The sequence below is a fragment of the Python bivittatus genome, unplaced genomic scaffold, assembly GCF_059951505.1.
Source record: "Python bivittatus isolate LINGU-HERP-01145 unplaced genomic scaffold, Pbiv_v1 ctg000810_np1212, whole genome shotgun sequence".
Lineage (NCBI taxonomy): Eukaryota > Metazoa > Chordata > Lepidosauria > Squamata > Pythonidae > Python > Python bivittatus.
In genome coordinates, this window is record NW_028277111.1 from 4,525,161 (window position 1) to 4,546,661 (window position 21,501).

General features: G+C 43.8%; 2 protein-coding genes across 3 annotated transcripts in view; both read left to right on the forward strand.

Annotated features, from left to right (window-relative positions):
• The window catches only part of LOC103048567 (alpha-2-macroglobulin-like), a 51,424-nt gene extending 40,459 nt beyond the window's left edge, over positions 1-10,965 (forward strand). The window contains exons 27-36 of the mRNA XM_025174969.2: positions 704-778; positions 1,976-2,141; positions 3,780-4,009; positions 4,203-4,415; positions 6,049-6,176; positions 6,486-6,576; positions 7,625-7,693; positions 8,545-8,647; positions 9,602-9,643; positions 10,672-10,965. Of these exons, the coding sequence (XP_025030737.1) occupies positions 704-778; positions 1,976-2,141; positions 3,780-4,009; positions 4,203-4,415; positions 6,049-6,176; positions 6,486-6,576; positions 7,625-7,693; positions 8,545-8,647; positions 9,602-9,643; positions 10,672-10,694 (1,140 nt within the window). The 3' untranslated portion in view covers positions 10,695-10,965. The remainder of the gene's footprint in view (positions 1-703; positions 779-1,975; positions 2,142-3,779; positions 4,010-4,202; positions 4,416-6,048; positions 6,177-6,485; positions 6,577-7,624; positions 7,694-8,544; positions 8,648-9,601; positions 9,644-10,671) is intronic.
• Positions 10,966-15,657: 4,692 nt separating this feature from the next.
• The window catches only part of LOC103050261 (alpha-2-macroglobulin-like), a 64,764-nt gene continuing 58,920 nt past the window's right edge, over positions 15,658-21,501 (forward strand). For both annotated transcript variants that reach the window (XM_088129329.1, XM_088129330.1), the window contains exons 1-2: positions 15,658-15,791; positions 18,458-18,641. In XM_088129329.1, the coding sequence (XP_087985455.1) occupies positions 15,697-15,791; positions 18,458-18,641 (279 nt within the window). In that variant the 5' untranslated portion in view covers positions 15,658-15,696. The remainder of the gene's footprint in view (positions 15,792-18,457; positions 18,642-21,501) is intronic.

Genomic DNA, 21,501 nt, shown 5'->3' on the forward strand with positions numbered 1-21,501 from the left:
TCTTGACTTTTTCAGCCCCCTAAAGGCACCCCATGCCTCAATTCCACCTAAAACTAGTACAAAATTGAAAGAGGGATGAAATGAGAACTAATACAGGTGGTCCTCACTTAGTGACCACAATTGGGATCTGCAACTCCATTGCTAAGCGCTGTGGTCGCTAAGTGGAAAATCATGTGACTGTGATGGACTGACAGTGTCACTTCCCATTTGGTTGTTAAGCAAGTCACCACAGTCATTAAGCAAAACATCATGTGACCACGCCTTGCAATTTTATTTCCACATTCTCCATTAACTCTGCTTGTCAGAAGCTGGTTGGGAAGTGCCTGAATGGTGATCATGTGGCTGCAGGATCCTGTGATGGTTGTAAATTCGAGAATTGGTCACAACGCTTTTTTTTTTTTTTACATCACTGTAACTTTGAATGGTCATTAAATGAGGCAGGTAGTAAGCAAGGACTACCTGTAACATTTTAGCTAACATAGATGGAAGTTCCCAATCAAACCTAGCCAGGGATATCAGAAAATCTATTTATTGATTGATGACAGATATTTCTGCATTGCCCAGTTCTCAAGACTCCATGATTTCTTGTGAGGGAGATGGAATATAGATTTGGAAAGAGTGGAAAGATGATGGAGGAGACGATGGTGGAGGTGCTTTCTGTAATGGGTGGAGCTGATCTTTCTCTCTCTCTCCCTTCCCGCAGGGAGGAGTTGATGACCAGATCACTCTTTCGGCTTACATCACCATTGCTTTGCTGGAAGTACCACTGCCTGTCACAGTAAGTGTGCAAAGTGCAATAATGATTGTGGTAGACTAGGACTGGGGAGAACCATGTTCATGTCCCCACTTGGTCAGGGAGTTCACAGTAACTTAGGCCAGTTAAATAGACCACATCTGACTAGGTTCATAGCATATGCAAAGCCATGCTATAGTCTGATGAACCCAAAATGTAATTGTATAACTTGTTTCTGAATAAGCCCAATTGCCTCTTTCTTATACTTCCTCTTCTTCAGTCAACTCTGTTCTAACCTGCTTCTTCTGATTTGGCTCCTAATGACCAGCTCTTTGGCTCTTGGCAGCTGACTCCACCTAAGTAATTCTTCCAAGCAAGATTTTCACAGTCTTCTTTAGCAAGATTTACTGAAAGGAGAGGGAAAGGGTTACAAGAACATCAGCAGCTGAACTATTACACTTTAGGACCAGATTGTCTCTCAGTACATTAGGGTGCAGATCTTTTGACTTTCTTTCTAATGGTTTTCATGTAAACTGGGAAGGAGGAGCTTCTTTTCACAGATAATGTAGGAGTTTGCAGGTGGCTGTTTACAAACCATCTTCTGAATCCTTATGTTATCAGTCCTGATTTACCCTGCTTCTCCTCCTCATGCTTGGCTGGCCCACCAGAAAGCTCATCTTGGAACTGGATGAGCCTTATTCCAAAGCCACAGCAGTATGTATGAAGAGCAAGTATTTGGTAGTGGTTCAGGCAGCAAGAGTTGTTGAAGCTTCTGTGCTCTTCACTCAACCTGAGCTTCTGAATTCTGCCTCTTCCTTGGAGGAAGAAGATAACAATTGGCTTGCATGAATTGGACCATCAACCTGCTGTTGGTGCATTGTTGTGAAAGCCACTTAAGTTAACAACTTTAATGAATAAAATAGCCAACCTTGATCCCAGGACTTTGCTGAGAATCTTGCATACATCTATCCAGTATTCTAACATCTCAAACAGTGCCACTGAACTTGATCTAAACAATCCTTGAAGTTTCTCCATGATCTCCTTTTCAGGAACCTTCCTCCTGTCCAACTTAGTTTACAAACCAATGGTGTGAGGGGAGGGGAGTGAAGGATCATCTTGGCCTGGACACAGCATCATGCAATGGGTGTGATTATGTCATTTCACCCAAGCCAACCATTATGGAGCCATCAAGGTTTTGGAAACTGCTATGTTGACTTCCATTAAGCTTCCTGTCTTCTGCAGCTCTACTTGGTGCAAAGTGGTTTGTCCTGCCTGGAGACGGCGGCTCAGGCAAGAGAGATCCATGTTTACACTCGGGCTCTGATGGCATATGCCTTTGCTCTGGCAGGGAAAAAGGAGAAGAGGCAAGAAATGTTGGACTCCCTTCAAAAAATAGCTGTGAAGGAAGGTGAGAAATGTGTTCTTTGTTGTGGAAAATGTGTACCCACCTTCGCAGAACCAAAGAAATTGGAAATATGCTATAAAGTTTATTGGCATGCAAAGAATACATTGGGTTCCCAGTCAAGAAGAGGTACCAAGAGCCCCAAGCATTTTCCATACAGGATTATATAAGAACGGGAGGATACAATGATGCCATGAATAATTAATTTATGACTACTGAAAGGAGGTAAGCGAGCAAATGGCCCTTAACCTGGAGATGATGTGCCTTGTGGCCAACATGGAATTAATCTGCCTGCTCATGTTAGCATCATATTAACGCTCAACATCTGACTACACTTTATCATGACAATGAGGTGACCTCTTGGCTTGGGGTCATTGATCTTCACAATAATAACACTGTTTAGAAATCAGAGGGATATTAGGAGGGCATATAGACTTGGTAAGGAAAGTGACAGGACCCTTCAGGAGTGCATCCTGAACAGAATTCTAATACTGCTAAACATATATGCATTAATTTGAGCACAACACCATTTAATACAAACTACTTATAGACATAATAGCTGTACAGTTTGATGAGTGATGGAGCTTCATCAGCCTTCTTGATCTCTCTTTTAGGTTTTTGTGGACTCTGGATTCTTTTGATACCCCCTTTGTATAACCACAGCACACTTTTCTTGCCTCTTAACAGAGGTCCCAGGTTGGGGACCAGCTCTACTTTATCTTTCTTGGGGTAGAACTGGGGTCATCAGATGATGCCTATGGGTATCAGTCATTCTTTCTTGATACCTCCCAAATTCTCTGCTCCATCTATGTTTTGTTCTGAAGTACAAAGATGTTCACCAGCCCCAAAGGTTTGGAGTTCCCTGGGATGGGGGCAGTATTTACTACATAAACAATATGCAATTTATGACATAAATTGCCATTGACTTTTTTTTAGACCTCACAATCACAGTGTGTTTTACCGCTGCAAACAAGGCCTCCTCCTTAATCAAGTGGCCTCATCTGTGGAACCCAATGGATCAACACTGCCTCTGTCAGTTCCAGCACAGAAAATAGCATAGAATATTCACTCCTAAATTATGAGGGATCCAGTTTCCCTCAGTTGCAAGCAGGAGACAGAACTGGTGCAGAAACTGTGCCTGCTGAACTTTTTCCACCTATTTTGTTAATGTTGATAATGCAAAAGAGACATTGGAAGTGATGCCTTTGACCCACGAGGAGTGAGAGATGGTAGGGAGGCTGGGAAAATTATGGCAGAGAATGCAGACACAAAGGATCAAGAGAGAGGGGGTAGGAGAATTGGAAGCTTATCTCAGAAATGACAGCTTAGCCCAAGTGGTGAGAAACCTGGGAAGAAGCATTTCAGATCATTCAAAGAGACTTCCCCTAAATTAATGCAAAATAAATGATGCTGGGAAATGTCTTGTGGTTTTCAAGATTTTGTATTGACCCTGGACTATCGTTAAAGATCTCTTCCTGGAATCTGTCTAGTTTGCTTCTCTTGCGGGCCAGCTGCATGGGGCTTGATACCAGGGAAGCCAAATGTTTTTGTACAGAAGCCAATTTAAACTTCATATATGAAAAGATCTCTGGTGGGTGCTTGGACTGTGTAACCCAAAGTTAACTCTTCCTTCTCTCTTTGAAGAGGATGGCTCCATCCACTGGGAGAGGCCTGGGAAGCAAGAGGAGAGGTCTGATTTTCCATTCTTCTACCACCGCGCTCCCTCTGCTGAGATAGAGATGACCTCCTACGTGCTCCTCGCTTACCTGACCAAAAAACCGGCACCGTCCCAGGAAGAACTAACGATAGCAATTGCCATTGTCAGATGGTTGGTCAAGCAACAGAATCCCAACGGAGGATTCTCTTCTACGCAGGTATGTTCCCTCTCCACAGATTCTCAGAGGATGTTGAAGATGCTTTAATGCTCCCTGCACCAATTGGAGGTGAACTGGTGGACCTGATGTCTTTCCTGATATGCCCTCCAGATATGCTGAGTCTCAGCTCCCAGGATTCCCAGCTGAGATGTGTCACCCAAGAGAAATGCCCTCGCTTTGCTTTCTCTCGCAGGACACAGTGGTGGCCCTCCAGGCGCTCTCCCAGTTCAGGATAGCCACCTATTCCAAAGATGGAGTTGACGCCAGAGTGACCTTGAGTTCTGGAGATGCCACCCTGACGGAATTCCATGTAGACAGCACCAACTCTCTGCTGCTCCAGTGCCAGGATCTTCCCCAAGTGCCAGGACACTACAGGGCTGAGGTGACTGGTTGCATCTTTATTCAGGTGAGTGCCTTGGTGAGAGAAGAGACCAATTTCAATGCCTGGTGCTGGTCTGTGTTGAATTCCCAGGGAAGTCATGGGAGTGCAAGTTGAGAAGAAAAGGCATGAAAAAAAGCGAACAAGTTAAGTAAGGGATGTATAACATCTTTGAGAACATAACAACAGCCATGCTGGCTTGGCCATTTAAGCCTGGCATTTTGCTTCTTGTGGTGGCCAGCCAATTGCCTCTGGGCTGCTCACAAGCAAGAGACAGAATCCATTCTTCCCCCCACAACTTGGCACTTGGAGGCCTGCTGCCCTGAACTCAGAAATAACATTGAGCCTTGAGAGACCTGTTTTCCGAGAATGTATCCAATCCTGTTTTAGAAACCATCCAAGTTCATGACCATCACCATGTCTTGAGGGAATGAATTCCACATGTCAGTTCTGAAGTACAGAAGGAGACCTGAGGAGGGGGGGGGAGGGAGGAGAGAAAGCACTGGGGAAGAAAAGTGGCCAGAGACAGGTGGTTAGTTTATTGCAATGAAACTTGAGATATCTGTCTTGGCTCTCATCTATTGGTGAGTCCATTAAGGCAAAGCTGCCCCCATTACCATTGATCTTCTTTCTCACTGTCTTGGTTTAACGGGGAGGATGCTAATACTTACCTGATACCTCAAAACTGCCCATCTGTTTGTGTTCTGCACTATTTTGGAAATGTCCATTTTCATCCCCCAGATCAAGGATTCAGTCTTGTAACTCCTCAAAAAGAGCCAGTTTGTGGCCAGGAGCAGCTGGAGGGCCTTATTCAAAGCTTTTGGGTTCCGAAGCATCTTGGCTGTGCTGGGCTTAGGCTGAGGGGTACCAGAGCCCTGATCCAGCATCTCTGTGGAGTCCACAGCTGGTCCTCCCGTTCCACAGACCACACTTATTATATATATAATTTTTATTAAAGATTTATTTTTTTAAAAGGAAGATATAAATCAAGACAAACTGATATAAAGTAAGAAAAAGAAAAGAAAAAGAAAGAAATCAAAGAGAAAGTTAAAAGCGCAAAAAGGGGGAAAAAGTAAAATAGAAAAGAAAGAAAAAAGACACAAAGAAGTAGCTGCTGATCTTCTTTATAGCAGTTATAAATTTACCTCCTACTCTATGATTACAACATAATTCTTTTTTTTTTAAATAACCTATCCTGTTTAACCATCAAAACCATAAATCATAAGGTCAAATTTTCTGTTTTATGCAAAAAGCCCATAAGGGGTTCCGAGTCAGCAACAAATCTAGATATGGTCTTTTCTCTGATCAAAGAAGTCAATTTAGCCATTTCAGCAAGTTCCATCATCTTCACCAACCATTCCTCCATTGTGGATAATGTCCAATCTTTCCATTTTGGGGCGTAAAATAATCTCGCTGCAGTTATCATGTCCAAAAACAAAATTCCATGACTTTTTTTCCAACTGTTTGCTCATCAATCCCAAAAGAAAAACCTCGGGTCAAAATTGTATATTAATCTTTAAAATCCTCTGAATCAGTGTGTGTATTTGAATCCAGAATTTTCTAGCTTTTTTACACATCCATATTTGTTTTAATCCGCTTCTCCAAATTCTTCTGCCATGGGAGACTTGAATAGCCCCAAATGATGGCATTTCCATTCCAGACCACCTTGAAATACAATGTGCCTTCACTGCAAGAAGACGCACCATTTAGGCTGCAAGTGCAGACAGTTCCTGAGACGTGCATCGGCCCCAAAGCCCACGTTACTTTTGACATTGCTATGAATGTCAGGTAATCTCTTCCTTGGATCAATGCTGAGCCAGTAGTAGGAGTGGGGAACCTCTCCTTGCTGATTAGCCGCTTCCTCTCCTCCAGGGATGGGCAGTGTCTGAGGGTTCAAGGGCTGAGACTCAGCTCCTCCACCTTCTGAAAGGCCCATTCTGCATTCCAGAGGTTCCATTCAATGGCAACATCGGAGGGAGGCCCCGAGAGTGCGCCCAAGCCTTTATGAACCCGCATACAGCTTTTTGCCCTGAGGCTGTACACTTCTTGCTTTAAAAAGAAATGTGACAAGCCTTCTTTCCTTTCTTGGTTTCCCAGTTACACTGGCCGACGCCTGGTCTCCAACATGGCGATTGTCGAGATTAAGATGCTGTCTGGATACATCCCAGTGAAACCCAGTGTAAAAAAGGTATTTTTTTTTTCCAGGTCCCCTTTTCCACCCAACCTTCAGGGCCATATTTCTTGACAATAGGAGATGGGGATTAAGAAGGCTGGAGCAGCCTTGCAGAAACTTTACCCTTTGTCCAATGAAGAGAGTAGCTATCATGCTCTCTCATGATATGAAATATGGCCCCTGCCCGTAGCATCCAATAGGCCAGCTTTTGCCAGTTGGGTGCAGCTGTATTTGAAATACAACTCCCAGGATCCTTCAGTGAACATGTCTCTTGGCCCCACTGGCTGAGAATTCTGGGAGCTGAAGTCCCAACAGGTACAGAAGGTGAGTTAAAGGCATGTCATCACTCACTTTGTCTTGCCTTAAAGCACATTCTGTTCCATTCCTTGAGGTCTGAAACCGTGGCAGTGATAGTGAATGCATGTCTGTACATCCAGGTCAAGCTTAACTCCTGGGGACAACCTGGAGATGTCTGTGTTGTTCTTGTGACAGCAATACAAAAAGCAATTTACCAGTGCAGAATTTCGGGATTTTGGCATCTTGGAATCTCCAAGTGCTCTCCCATCCACCTACAAGTCAAGCCCAACCTAGTTTAGCTTTTCAAAGTTCAGCCTATGAGGAACAGTTAAACGATCTGAGTATGTTTAGCTGACAGAAGAGATGGCTGAGGGGCGATATGATAGTGGTCTTCAGCTAGGGTTGTCACACAGAAGAGGGGATAGATTTAGTCTCAATTGTTCCAGAGAAAAGAACCGGAATGAGTGGGTTACTGCTACCAGGAAGCAGATCCAGGCTAGAATCAGGAGGAATTCCTGACAGTATGAGCAGACAGCCAGTGGAACAGACTGCCACATGAAGTGCTGAGTTCTTCCTCGCTAGAGGTCTTCAAAGACTGGATGGTCATCTGTTAGAGATGCCCTAGTGGATTCTTTACTGAGCAGGGGGCTTAACTTGAGGACCTGCACAGAATCCCAACCCTGGTTCTATGGCCCCCTAGTTCAACAGCATTACAATGAATGCTACTAAAACCCTTTCTGACTTTCATATGTTCCTACCCCTGAAGCTGGAAAAGCAAAATCAGATCAAGAGGACTGAAGTGAACATCAATTATGTCCTGCTATACTTGGAGGAGGTAAGTGAGGATCAGGAGCAGAGCCCAAATGGGAGACAAGACAGTTCTGCTGAAGAATCAAAGGGGAGGCCTTCCCTTGTCCTTATTTTTCTTGGAAGCAAGGAATTGTGAGCTTATTATGGGCTGAGTTTTTTCAGGTGGCTGCCACATCCTCTACTCATCAAAGGCAGCTCTCCCTCCTCCCCACACAGACAGGCACTGTGGGACAGGCACTGCAGTCCAACCAGTGTATTCTTCTATGTGAATAACCAGCATCTCTCTCATTTGTCATGATGTTGCTTAGTTCCACCACAACATCAGAATTTTTCCACTGGCATTCTCCAGGTATTAGATGATAAGCAGTATCTTTTCAGCCTAAGGAGGCTCAGATGGCTTCTATTTGGGTTGCTGCAGTGAGCAGGGGGTGGACTGCGTGGCCTCAAAGACCTCTTCCAGCTTCAGGACGGTGTGCCTTCAATCTGTCCCAAAGAAACAAGGAAAGGAAGAAAAAGAGATCCCGATGTGCTAGGACACAAGGAAAAAGGGAGGTTGAAGGCTCCAGATGGGTTGGATTACAATGCCCATCCTTCCCCAGGCAGTATATTTTAGGCCTTGCCCTTTCACCCTAAGGATGCTGAAAGAGCTTGGAGGTCTCCCTGGGGGACATCCCCAGGAGATTGCTGGAGCCAGTCCCTTTCTTCAGGGACTTCCATGGACAATGTCCTGTAGGGGTGCTCAATTTCTTACTCCTGTGCTGGACATGGCCAAGATACATCCAAGCTCTTCCAAGATTCCTGCAAGTGTCTGCACACGCTCTCTGTGCCTGGTTGTATCTCTCCGCAAGTAATCTCATAGTCCGCTTTTCTCGGCAGGTAAACAGCACAACGCAGACTTACTCCTTCACCGTGGAGCAGGAGACACCCATCCGGGGCCTGAAGCCTGCCTTGGTGAAAGTCTACGATTACTACGAAACTGGTGAGAAGGGATCTGATGGTGGCAGCTTCCATCAGCTTGCTTAACTGATTATTTTTCAAAATGCACTCGCTCAGCATTTTTTCTTCTTTTTGCATGAAGGGGCAAAAGTAACGGCTTGCAGCCTTGCCGAAAGCGGGCACGTGCTTTGGCCCTTAAAGTGCTGCTCTGTAAGAAAAATCCGTCAGATTCTTGGGAAGATTTCAGGATTTTTAATGCAACAGATAAATGACCTCTTGTACATCATTTGAAATCACATGCAAAATTAGGAGGGGGAAAACTCACAGGCTGGGTTTACATACTGTAATTTACTCAGTTGTTTAAAAACAACCTTGTGTGTTTCACAACCCAGAAGCTCAGGCATTTCCAGATCATGATTAAGTCCAAATCAACAAGGTTTGCCTCGTGCCACTGGGCTCCTGGCTAGCGCATAGAAGTAGGAGCCTAGCACAGCCGTGCAGAACAGAACTTCTCTAGGCCAGTGTTTCTCAACTGAGGCAAGTTTAAGATGTGTGGACTTCAACTCCCAGAATTCCCCAGCCAGCATGCTGGCTGGGGAATTCTGGGAGTTGAAGTCCACGCATCTTAAAATTGCCAAGGTTAAGAAACACTGCTCTAGGCAGTCCCTCTATCCCGTGGAGCTTTTTATTTGCATCTCTGCAGGTTCTCTGGACAAAAGAACCTGGAGGGGGGTCAAAAAAGCCAAGATGGTGGTTGTGACCTAGACACCTCCATTTGGGTTCTGCTGTTTGTCTGCTGCTGAGTTGTGGGTGGATCATTGACCCAGGTTTAGCAACAGACTAGGTTAGCTGTACCCCCCGAATGCAGCCATTACTGTAGATATAAAGCTGTACTTTGTACCCATGGAGCAAAGTGGGCATCGTGAATCATCTGATGGAGATCAAAGTCTAGGAGAGGCACTTCAGCCCTGACTGTCTTTCCTTTTTGGGGTTTCAGATGAATTTGCTACGGCTGAGTACATCACCCCCTGCGGTACAGGTAAAGCACGAGCCGCCATCCGCTTAAATGTTTTAATGTTAGATTTATATGTTGCTTTTCCTCCAGTTATTCAAGGTAGGTAGCATACGTAGCATTCCCTCCTAATTTTCCCCACAATGACCCTGTGAGGTAAATTGGGCTGAACAAGAGTGTCTGCTCCAAAGTCACCATTTTGCTCAGCAATCAAGGTTCCAGTCCCAATTGTGGTCGTTAGGCGAGGACTACCTGTACAATTAAAATCAAAGTGAAAGTCAGTATTGTTAGGATCAATTCTTGGTTAAAAGCTAGGAAAAAAGATGATTTTTTTTTTTTTTTGCCATTGTCTGAAATCTCAGGGCTGTGGGGCCAGCACACCTCTCTGGGGTACACATTGCATAGCCCTGGAGCCTCACAAGAGAACAGCTTCTCCTGAGTGTCAAGTGCAGCATCAAAGAATCAGAGAACAGAAGGGTTGGAAGGGGACCTAGAGATCCTCTTGCTGACCCCTTATCTCAGTGTTGTCCAAACTTGGCCACTTTAAAATGAGTGGACTTCGACTCCCAGAATTCCCCAGCCAGCATGGCTGGCTGGGGAATTCTGGGAGTCGAAGTCCACTCATCTTAAAGTGGCCAAGTTTGGACAACACTGCCTTATCTAGTACAACATCCTTGATAGGTGGCCATCCAGCCTCTGTTCAAACACTCCCAGAGAAAGAGAGTCCACCATCTCCCAAATAGCTCTTACCTTTAGGACATTTTTGCTGATGTCCAGCTGTGATTTTCATTTTTACAAGTGAAATTGGACACCAGGCTTTGAACAGAGCAGCTTCGGAGTACTTTCCTACTTTATCACAGTGAAAGAAGGCAAGCACGTATGTCCTTCTCTGGCTTCTTTCAGGATAACAATCTGTCTGTTGGAGTTTGTGTGTGTGCAAGATGGGAAGGGGGATACGTCATCTGGGTGTTCTACCTCATGTACCCTAAACTTTTTGGTTTTTACCAGTAGATCTTAACCTCCAACACTTTTTTATAACTTTTCCTCCATGACAGATCAATATCAAGGAAATATATAAAGCATAAGGATCAGCCAGAAATAGCTTTCGCGTGCTTGGAAAGAGTAACAAAGCCAGCTGCCTGGAAGCTAAGGAGGAGCATGACTTTCAGGAACAAGGCAGCCCCCTTCTTTTTCTTCTCAAATCTGTGCACCTGTTAATTCTTTCCCAAAAGAGACTCAAGTCTGTTTCCACCAGTCCTGAAGTGCTGGAAGACTTTGCCTTTTTAATTTTTTTTTTCCTGGGGTGGGGAGCAGAGAGATTCTTTCTTAACTAAAAATAAAAAATGTCATTTTCTGTTCAATTGATGTATCTCCAATGTGTCCATAACTTACAAATGCTGGGCAGCTTTTTCACACTGAGTTTTCTACAGCTGTTTGCTGTGTGCTGTACAGTAGTCAAAAAAATGGCCATAATTTAGTGAAAAAGGAGCTGGATACACGACGTGTCAAGCCTCACACGGCTGGGAAAGACCAAGGCAGCAAATTACACAGATTTCAGGAAGGGATCTTTATGCTAGTCTAGGGTAACGAAAGGAAGCTTGGAAACTGCAAGAAGAATTGCCAACCTTTACTTACAGTGTGTTCCTTAAGTCAGAGTCTCTTCAAATGATTGGAAATGCTTCTGTCCAGATTTCTCGCCACCTTTGCAGAGTTGTCGTTTATGAGACTCTTCCTCTACCTCTTGATTCTTTATGTCTGTGACCTCTTCCATTCCTTTCCTAGCCTGCCCAGAGCCTCCCACGCAGGAGTTGCAACACGTCAGCCCAAACCTCACCTTTCCTACTGACATCCTGATGTCAGACCCATATCCCTAAGTCACAGAATTGGCGTTAGGACATTGCAGTGCACAGTTGTCACTCGTCCCTCCTTCCCCCAATAGTAGACACCTAGGATTGGACTGAAATGAGGAATGTTGGTAGGGCTAAAGCAAAGAAAGGAAAAGGAAAAAAGGAAGAAGAAGGACTTTAATGTTTTATAAAAGAAAGGCATGTATCAATAAAAATAAATAGGCTCCCCCTAGGATCTGCAGGTACTTTTAAGAAATCCAGAAGAAAGCCCTGAACAAGGATACAAAGAGGGTGGCACCTTCTCAAACATATTTCTGCTGCCATTTCCCAATATAATTTGAGGCATCCGTGGAGGGGGCCCAAAAAATCAAGATGCGATTGTGACTGTGCAATGGAAGCCCTACCCCTTTTTGAGGACTGTTGCACATGGAAAAGGGGTGGGGCTTTGATCTCATGGTCACAGCCACCCTCTTGACTTTTTTGACATACACACGCATATCCTGTACGCTGCCTCTAAGGGCTTCTGAGTTTGCTTGTGAACCATCCTTGTGTCCCTCGGAAGTGGGAGTGGAACCTTTCCTGACGGGCAGCGCAAATCCTAGCTCAGCTTCTCGTATGTTGGTTATGAAAAGTCCCCAAGCCTTTTGGAGAGAGGTGTCTGCTCTCCAAATCTCCACTTCGACTTCCTTTCGATCAATCCCTCATATGGGGGGAAGGTAGGTTGTGCATAACAGGCCCGGGTGTGCAGGCTCTGAAAAAAAATCCCCCCAAAGGGGCACCCTCCCTCTCTGCTCTTCATGAAAGGAGCCTGACTTTTTTCAGACTTCTGTGCAACCCTGAACAAAATTTGTGCTGCTTTACAGCGAAGGCAACTCTGAAGGTGCCAGGTTTGTGGGAGCCCAAAGTGCTTCTCTCGAATCCATTTGGAAGTGTGCGCAGCCCTAATGTGTCCCTAAGCAGCTGGCTCTGGCACCACAATCACCCTTAGCTGAGTCAAATGGGTTAACTCTGGAGTTACACGAACATTGTCCCTTCCTGTGGGAAACGCCTGCAGTTTTGACAGCCTTTCCAGTAAGGAGGCACCTGACATCTCAGCCTCTTCCCCATTGGCTGCCTTGGCTTGGCTGCTCCAGCCAATCAGTGCTTGAAGGTGTGCCTTGTGCTGCCAGGCCTTGGCAGTGAGTTCTGTGATGGACAGGCTCCTGTTTCTTCTTTTTCTTTCCAGCTCTCTTTCTTGGAGGACTACAGAGACGAAAGAGGTCAACAGACTTCCGTTCAGCATTCCCATGACTGAGTGGGAGGAATTAGTCCAACCCAGGGCATGACTGAGGGCTTTTTCACACTGGGGCCTCAGGTGCTTGTCTCCCATGCTTAAACTGGCTGGAAATGAAGCCAGCTCAAGAAATTACTTTCCAGATTTAAGTCCTTTCTTCCCCTTTGACCACACTAATGGCTACTAGAAGGCTCCTGACTCAGTGAATTCCCCTGCTTCTTGACCCCTCCTGGACTGGAAAAAAACAAAACAGGGTTTGACTGTTTTTCTGTGGCTTGGGCTAGAAAGGGAAAAAGACAGAACTCTTACTGATTTTGTCAGGCTTAAAAAACCGAAAAAGTCCATCCGTGAACTTGCAGAAAGAAACATCGGGAGCAGAGGGGAAGGAGCCTTCCTGCCAGGGTGCCAAATAGTGCAGAGATCTTTGCCTACCATGAAATGAAGCGCAGCAGGTGACCTGGACAGACCCCCAGATCTGGCACAAGACAAACTGTTTTCAAAGCACAGCTGAAAAAAATGGATGGGGTGCAGGTGGGGCTGAGGGCTGGACAACACTCTGCATATCTGCTCTCAGGAAACAGTCAACGGTCCATACTTGCCCCAGGGCAAGCTGGTTGTGTGGATCAACCCTGAGTCAGTTTTGAGCTCAATTTTACTCCCTCATTAACCCTCTATGGGTATTCCCACAACACCCTAAATCTCCATCCCTTGACCCAGTAAATCATGTTGTGAGGACAGGGCCCAAAAGAACCCAGCAACGGGTGCTTTTTCTGATTCAGAAGGATATCTTTAAAAAGAAAAACAGTTCCCGTAACTCCAAGGGTCACCGCTGTGGCTTGCCGGCCACAGAGCTGGAAGTTTAGAAACACTGTGATGATTCTTCTGAAGAAAGTCCTTCAACCTGTTTCAGCTTGACATAGCTGAGTGGCCGTTTTAGAGCAGTACTATTCTGGCCACACCTCAGAAGATGGAGCCAAGGCTCAAGAGGATCTTGATAGACTTGAACATTGGGTCCTATCCAACAAAATGTCAGTGGTGAGAAATATACAGTTCTGCACATAGGCAGGAAAAACCAGATGCACAGGTATGAGATAGGTGTACTTGGTTGAGCAACAGTACTTGTGAGAAGAAACAGGGTGTCCTGTACAGATTAAGTGTGAGTCATAAGGTGCTGCAGCAGCCAAAACAGCCAATGCAGTTTTGGGCTGCATCAACAGAAGTATAGTGTCCAAATTAAGGAAGTGATCATTCTGTTCTCTGCACTGGTCAGACTGCACCTGCAACACTGTGTCTGGTTCTGGTTGTCACAATCCAAAAAGGATGATGAGGAACTGGAAAGACAGTTCGGAGGAGAATGACAAAGATGGTGAGGGGCTTGGAGGCTGAATCCTGAGAAGAGCAGTGAAAGGAACTGGGCATGCTTAACCTAAAGGAGAGAAGGCTTGAGGATAAACTGGATAGCAGTCTTCCAATCTTGGAATGGTTGTCCATGAGAAGAGGGTGTGGATTTATCCTCCATAGCTCTTGAGGGCAGGACATGAACCAACAGGAGGAAGCTTCTCGGAGAGAGATCCAAGCTTGAAATAAGGAGGAATTCCTGACTCTGAGAGCTACGAAGCAGTGGGACAGCGTGGGGGCTCCATCACTGCAGGTTCTCAAACAAAGGTTGGGTAGCTATCTGGGGGAATGCTCTGAGGAGCCTAAGTAGGGTCTGACCCTGCCCTAGACTCCAAAGCAATACACTATTCACACAAATAAAAGCTGTTGTTGCAGCCAAGCCCCAACCCATAGCTCTTCATAGAATCATAGGATTGGGAGAAACCCCAGAGACCATCTAGTCCTACCATCTAGGATCCCCCGTAGCATTTCAGACCTCCAGTAAAGGGGGACATGCCCTGCAGGAGGTCACCACCTTTTCCACTGATTGAGAGCTCTCATGATTAGAAAATCGCTTCTAACAGCTAATCCTTATCTATTTCCTTAGAGATTCAGCCCACTTGTGACCCAGGGTGGGGTAGTGGTGAAGGTGTTGGACTAGTCATGAGAAGACCAAGGTTTCTTTCACCTTCAGGCACAGCAGCTTCCTGGGGGATTTGGGGCCAGTCCTTGTCTGTCAGCCCAACCACCTTCACAGGATTGTTGGGGGGGAAAATAGGTCTTGTACTATGCTTAGATATAAGCACATACCAAATAAAAATACAAAAATACTTCTAACTTTGGTTCTGGTCCTTCCTTCTGGGGTGACAGAAAACCACTCCCTTCTCTGTGTGACCACCTGCAGATACTTGCTACCATATATCCTCTCCCTTTCTTCTAGTCTTCCCTTTTGCAGGGTAAATGTACCTAGATCCTTTCACTGTTCTTCGTATGTTCCCTCTTGTGGTCTTGTTTTATCCATGTTTATTGCTTTTAATTATTTTCAATTGGTTTTGTAGAATGTTTTAATTGTAGGTTTTATTATATGCCTTCCAGAGTCACTTCTTGTGAAATGGGTGGCCATGCATATTTGACAAATTAATAAGTAAGTAAGGGCTTGATTTCCAGACTCTTCCAGATCCAATTTTTCAATGTCCTTTTTCAACTATGGTGCTCAGAAATGGGCACGAGAGCCAAGTGGAGTCTGACCAGGGCAGAATAGAATGGAATAATTTTTCCCCATGATCCAGACTCCTCTTAACACACCCCATGATAGCATTCGCTGTTTTAGCAACTGCATCACTGTGTTGGCTCAGGTCCAAATACAGCCGCCCCCACCCCCACCCCCACCCCCACCCCTGTGTCCTGGACTTCAAAATTCTCAAGGCACCCCACGCTTAAAGCAAATAGGATTGGCTGTTGCAACCTCGCTCCAACCCATCTCTTATCTTCTCTGTTTGCAGAGAGACAGTATAAATAACCGCAGCAACAGGGAGAATGAGGCAGCAGCCTTTACTTTGCACACCACCTGCCCTTCAACCACCATGGGGAAGGGATGGATCTGGGGAGTACCCAGCCTCTCTCTGCTGTTCGTGGTGACTCTCCTTTCCAGGACTTCCTTGGCTACTCACATTGAACCGTAAGATGCTTGTTGGAACCTTCCTGCCTTTGTCGTCCTTCTTCCCCCATCCAAATCTCCTCCTGTGACTTTTTCCTTCCTCTTTCCTCTTTGCAGATTTGCAAGTAGGGAATTCACACAGTCAGCAGTGGGGGCATTGTATGACATCTTGCTGCTGCCCTAGCAGTGGCAACAGCTCATTTGGTATGGCTCAGGATTAGAGAAATTCATGGGAGATCCATCCACAAACTCTAGGCAAACTCTAGGGCCAGAGGAAGCAAGCTAGGGTTCTCATGGGTCTCCCAAGAGTCATTTAGTTGGTCTTTATAGGCCATCAAAAGCTAGTCAGAGGAACCAGTTTTTGTTTCATTGGGTGAAGCAAGCATTCAAAATGGGTTTGCTTGGGCTATGCAATGCTCTGGGTTCAAAGGCAAGAAGCTGCTTTGGGGTGATGGGGTGCTCATGCATCTCCTGTCTGCAACTCTTTAAAGCAGCTGTGTCTTTTTGCAGGATTCTGCTGTTGCAGACAGCACATTCCAAAGCCCCTTTTGGCATTTCAATCCAAAATGCTTCACAACTGTCTTACCTGGTAGGAATTTATTTCAGAGCAGAATGTAAGAAGAAAAATTCAGATTATGGAACATCACTACCCCTTATTTCTGGAAATGTTTGCCTGTCTCGTTTTGTTGAGACATGGCCAATCGAGTATACAAACAGTTGCACAAAGTTGGTTTAATTAGGGTTCAGCAATAATGCTTTTCTGGATTTGCAGAGTTTATTGAACCATGGCCTAATCAGCTAGGCTGGGTTTACACAACCTATGAAGATCCAAAGTAACAAATTAAGGTGACAACATACCAAGCCTGGCTTGGTTGTCCTAATGCAGATACAAAATCCTTTTTAACTACATTTTGCAAAGAGTTAATGATTTTTTAAAAAAATGATTTCATGGCCTTTTGCCGAGATCTAGGAGGGCAGAATGTGTTTTTTTCTAGAAGTTTCAGGTCTTTTTGCATGAAAACCACCTGGACCTGTGTGTGATTGGGGAGTTTGACTCCCTGGGTTGTACAGGCAGTTAAATCAAAATAATAGGATTTTTCATAGAATTGTAGGGGAACATGGTTTATATGGAAGTTTTTTTCCTCCCTAGCATCAATCCCTTCTACTTATGTGCAACCAATGAATTTGGTCTTTCTTCTATTATTCATTTGGATGTTGGTGTTCCTGGTTATTCTACTCTGTTCTGGATAACTTCTGGGTGCCAGGAATTAAAGTATAATATTGAAGGAGCTCCATTTCTTCTTTTTCTCATTTATTAGTCACACAGCCTGTGGTTTCTGCCATCCATTTTATTTCCAGATAAAAATCAATTTTGGCTTTTACACCTTCCTCTTAGTACAGATAAATTGCCGTTCTTTTATTCCACAAGTGATAACTAATTATAATAGAGCAATACCTCATTTTAATGGTTCTTGATTCAAAAGACTTCCATTTCTTCCTGTTTCCATTACCATGGATACCATTTGTGTCAATTTATGTAATATGTGCAATGATATCTGTGCAAAATGACATCATTCGTGTCATTTCATCATCGTGCAGATGATTTAGTTTTAGTATGACCCCCAGTAGCTCACTCTCTAATTCAGTGGACTTTCCTGAAAAATGGAGAGTCCCTCCCCTCAATTAGGGTATAACATGAGGCCTCATCCTGTGTGCAACTATATCCTCCCCTGCCTCACTCACCATGCACACATCTTCCCAGTGAGATCATAGAAGAATTAATAAGGTGGTTGGGTTCATACAACATATTTATCTGGTTACTATACTCAGCCAAGCTGTTTTCTGGGTTTGCTCAGTATGTTGGACCATCAATCAGCCAGGATGGGTTTGACAGCAGGCTAAGTCATGAAGACACCTAACCAAGGTTAACCCTAACTAAACTTAACAGGTTGTGTGAATATAGTCACAAGGTCTCACTAACCTAGTTAACAAGCTGACCAGCCAATTCAGGCCAGCATACTTGGTTATGGAATTTAGGATCCTATGAAGTCATTTGCCTAGTTAGGTTAATCAACTGACTAGTTGATTTTCCTTAGCAAAATGTATACTTTTGGAAGTGCTTTCTTTCCTAGAAGCCAAAGCTAAACTATAAATGTGCGCCCACAATATTTTATCTGCTAATTCCTTATGCTGATAGAAGCTGGCAAGCATATAGGAATAAGCGTTTTGGCTCCACTGGTTTCCATTTCAAAATTCTTTTGCACTGCCAGCGTACAAAGCAACATAGTTACACAGTCTTGCAGTTTCCGTGCAAAAATCAATTTACAATTGCATGGCAAAAATTTCACCAAAGACCCAGTCCAACTGCATTTCAGTCCAAGAAGCAGGGATTCCAGCTTGCTTCCAAAAGTTGATTTCACAGACCATCATTTCATGAGATGTCATTCTCCTGCCCAATTCCTTTATTCCTCATGTTATGTTCTCACGGGAGAGCCCATGCAGTATTTCAGTCAGGCCTTTAGATATTTAACTGGAGGCAGATTGGCATATTGACAAACTTGATAATTAATTCATCAAAGTGATTATTTTAGATACATGGGTGGTAACTTTCTGTAGTGAAACCTGCCCCCATCAAAGGGCATCCACACCACGCACTTCACAAGTCCTTTGACTTTCCTACCTCCCAGGCAGTACTTGGTTCTGGTGCCCTCTGTGATCCACACAGAGACCTCTGAGAATGTTTGTGTCCAGATGAACCATTTGAACGAGACAGTGACCTTGAGCATCACCATGGAATATGAGGGCCGGAACACAAGCTTGATTGACGATGTGGTGGCTGAGAAGGACATCTTCCAATGTATTTCCTTCCAGGTAGGAGCTCCTTACTTGCTTGTTGGGTTTCTAATGCTAACCACGGTCCTGAATATGTCATATAAATAGGATGTATTTATTCTACTTTTCCTCCCAAAGTAGCTAAATAGGAGCCAGCAATGTGATATTGTTGCAAAACTAGACAAATGCAATATGCAACTACATTTCAGAAGGATCATTTCAGAAGGATTATAGAAAGAGAAATGCTGTTTATTCAGTCAATGACCAGCCAAATTTGAAAAAATACAACACCAAAGTAAAATTAAGTAGATGTCATAAAATACTAGCATAACAAAGAAAATAACAGATAAAAATGTAACATACACTACTATAATGGTGTGTCGATTGCATGTGCAAGTATAAATCTAAAATATTACAATCTATGAAATGAAACGTGTATCACCTAAAACGGGATAGCTAGCGTATATTAAACCAGAAATGATAAATAAACCAAAAGTGGTTATTTCTGTGACTAGTTATGCCTTATTTTCATTGTGGCAACACAGAATTTGGCTACAGGTAGTCCTCACTTAACAATGGTTCATTTAACAACGGTTCAAAGTTACAACAGCCTCCGAAAAAGTGCTTTATGACCTGTACTTGCACTTACAACTGTCACAAACTGTCGCATCACCCACCATGGTCACGTGATTGCGATTTGTGACCTTTTTATGATGGTTGTTAAGTGAATCACATGGTCTTTAAGTGAATCACATGGCTGTTAAGCAAATTCCAGCAAAAAAGTCCACTGGGAAAGCTGGATTCTCTTAACGACCATGTGATCTGCTTAACTACCATCATAAAAATGATCATAAAATTGGGTCTGGTCACATGGTGATTTGCTGAATGACTGCCCCACTTAACAACCAATTTTCCGGTCCCTATTGTGGTCGTCAAGCAAAGACTACCTGCATTGCACAAGTGATAAAGGGTTTTGAATCTTCTAGAAGATGGTTCACATAGAAATTGTCTGGCCTTCCTGGAAATTTACATATTAGGGGCAGAATATAAGCAGACCTGATATCCCTGTAGAATTTACAGTGTAATAATACATGCAAAATGACTTCAGAAAAAATATAGTTTCATGGAAAGCAATCATTTTATTTTATTTTGCATTGGTCAGGCCCCCCTCAAGTCCTGGCTTCAGTTCAAGGGTGTCCACAGGATGTGGTCAAAAAAATCAAGGTGGCAGCCATGGTGGTGCATCCCAAAAAGAATGGGAAGAGTTTGGATCACACTGTCGTGGCCTCCATGTTGACTTTTTTGACTATACCCTGCTTTGGTTCTAGAGCTTCCTTTTTAAGAAGAAATGAGATAAATGGAAACAGATCTAGAAAACGGCAAGGAGAATCATCATGGGACTAGAAATGGCATTCTGTGATAAGTGATTGAGGGAACTGTGGATGTTCAGGCTTGGAAAGTAAAGACTTATGAAGGAGATATTAGCATTTTCCAAATATCCTGGAAGGATATCCTATAGAAGACTAATTCTCTCACGTTCCAAGTGCAGAACCCAGGATAATGGATTTAACTTACAAGAAAGCACATTCTGAATGAATCATAGAAAAACCTTCCTAATAATATGAGCGGTTTAATAGCAGAAGCAGTGGTGAGGGGCTTGAAGGCTAAATCCTGCAAAGAGGTTTTAAAAACTGGGTACGTTTAGTCTAAAGGAGAGAAAGCTCAGGGAGATATGATAACAGTCTTCCAATATATGAAGGGACGTCACAGGGAAGAGGGTGTGGATTTATTCTCTTCAGTCCTGAAGATATGATGAACCGACTGGATCTAATCTACATTATATTACATAATAAACCAATCTACAGAGGAAGATCCAAACAGAAAATAAGGAACAATTTCCTGACTGTGGGAGCAATGAAGCGATGGAACAGCCTAAGCCTAGAGTTGTGGGGGTTCTCTTACTGCAGGTTTTCAAACAATGGCTGGACAGACATATGTCTGAATGGACTGGGGATTCCTGCTTTGGTCAGGGGGGTGGACTAGAAGACCTCAAGGTCTCTTCCAACTCCCCTGAGTTCTGATTCCCTGATTTGGAGAGTTGGTGGATATGTTCAAATGGAGGCTAGATGCAGCTGTCTCTCTGAGAAACTTTGATCTGGATTCCTGCACTGAGCAGTGGTTGGGTTCCATCACCTCAAGGATCTCTTCCAACTCTAAGATTTTATGATTCTATGCTTGCCCAAATTGAGTAAGCAGGTAAGTAGATATGACAGTTCATAATTAGAGCAGTACTAATTATTACTACGGGGTGTGCAGATTGGCTTCAGTCTGATTTGAATCACTGATTTGATCCGGGATTCAATCTAGTTGGATGATTTGAATCTTTAGAAAACATGTGCCCATTGAACGCATACAAAAGCCTTTCCCAACCATCCAATCCATTCAGATACCTCCCGTTGGATTAAATTATTTGATTTTGAATCAGATTAGAAAAACAGAAGGCAAAATGATTCAGGGATTGGAATCAGCTTTACATGGCCCTGGTGTTAACAAACTTGTGTTTTGCATTTTGAAGCAAATTTTTCCCCTATTCTATTTTTTTATCATTTTATTTTGCTAAGATGATTTACAAAAGGAAAGCGTAAATGCATGCTACACTGCTAATGGATAGTATTAGGAGAAACAGTAAAGTTCAAACTTAATCATAATGAAAAAGGGGAGTCTGGAAAATGTTATAAACTTCAGTAACTTGGACTATGTTGCTCTAAAATCTTCTTCCTTGCCCTTTTCTAAAAACAAAGCAAAACCGTTAATTCAGATCTGGACAGCCGCTCATTACTACAAATCTGGTGAAGATATCTTGTATTCTACAAAAACTCTTTTACCAAACCTCCCATCC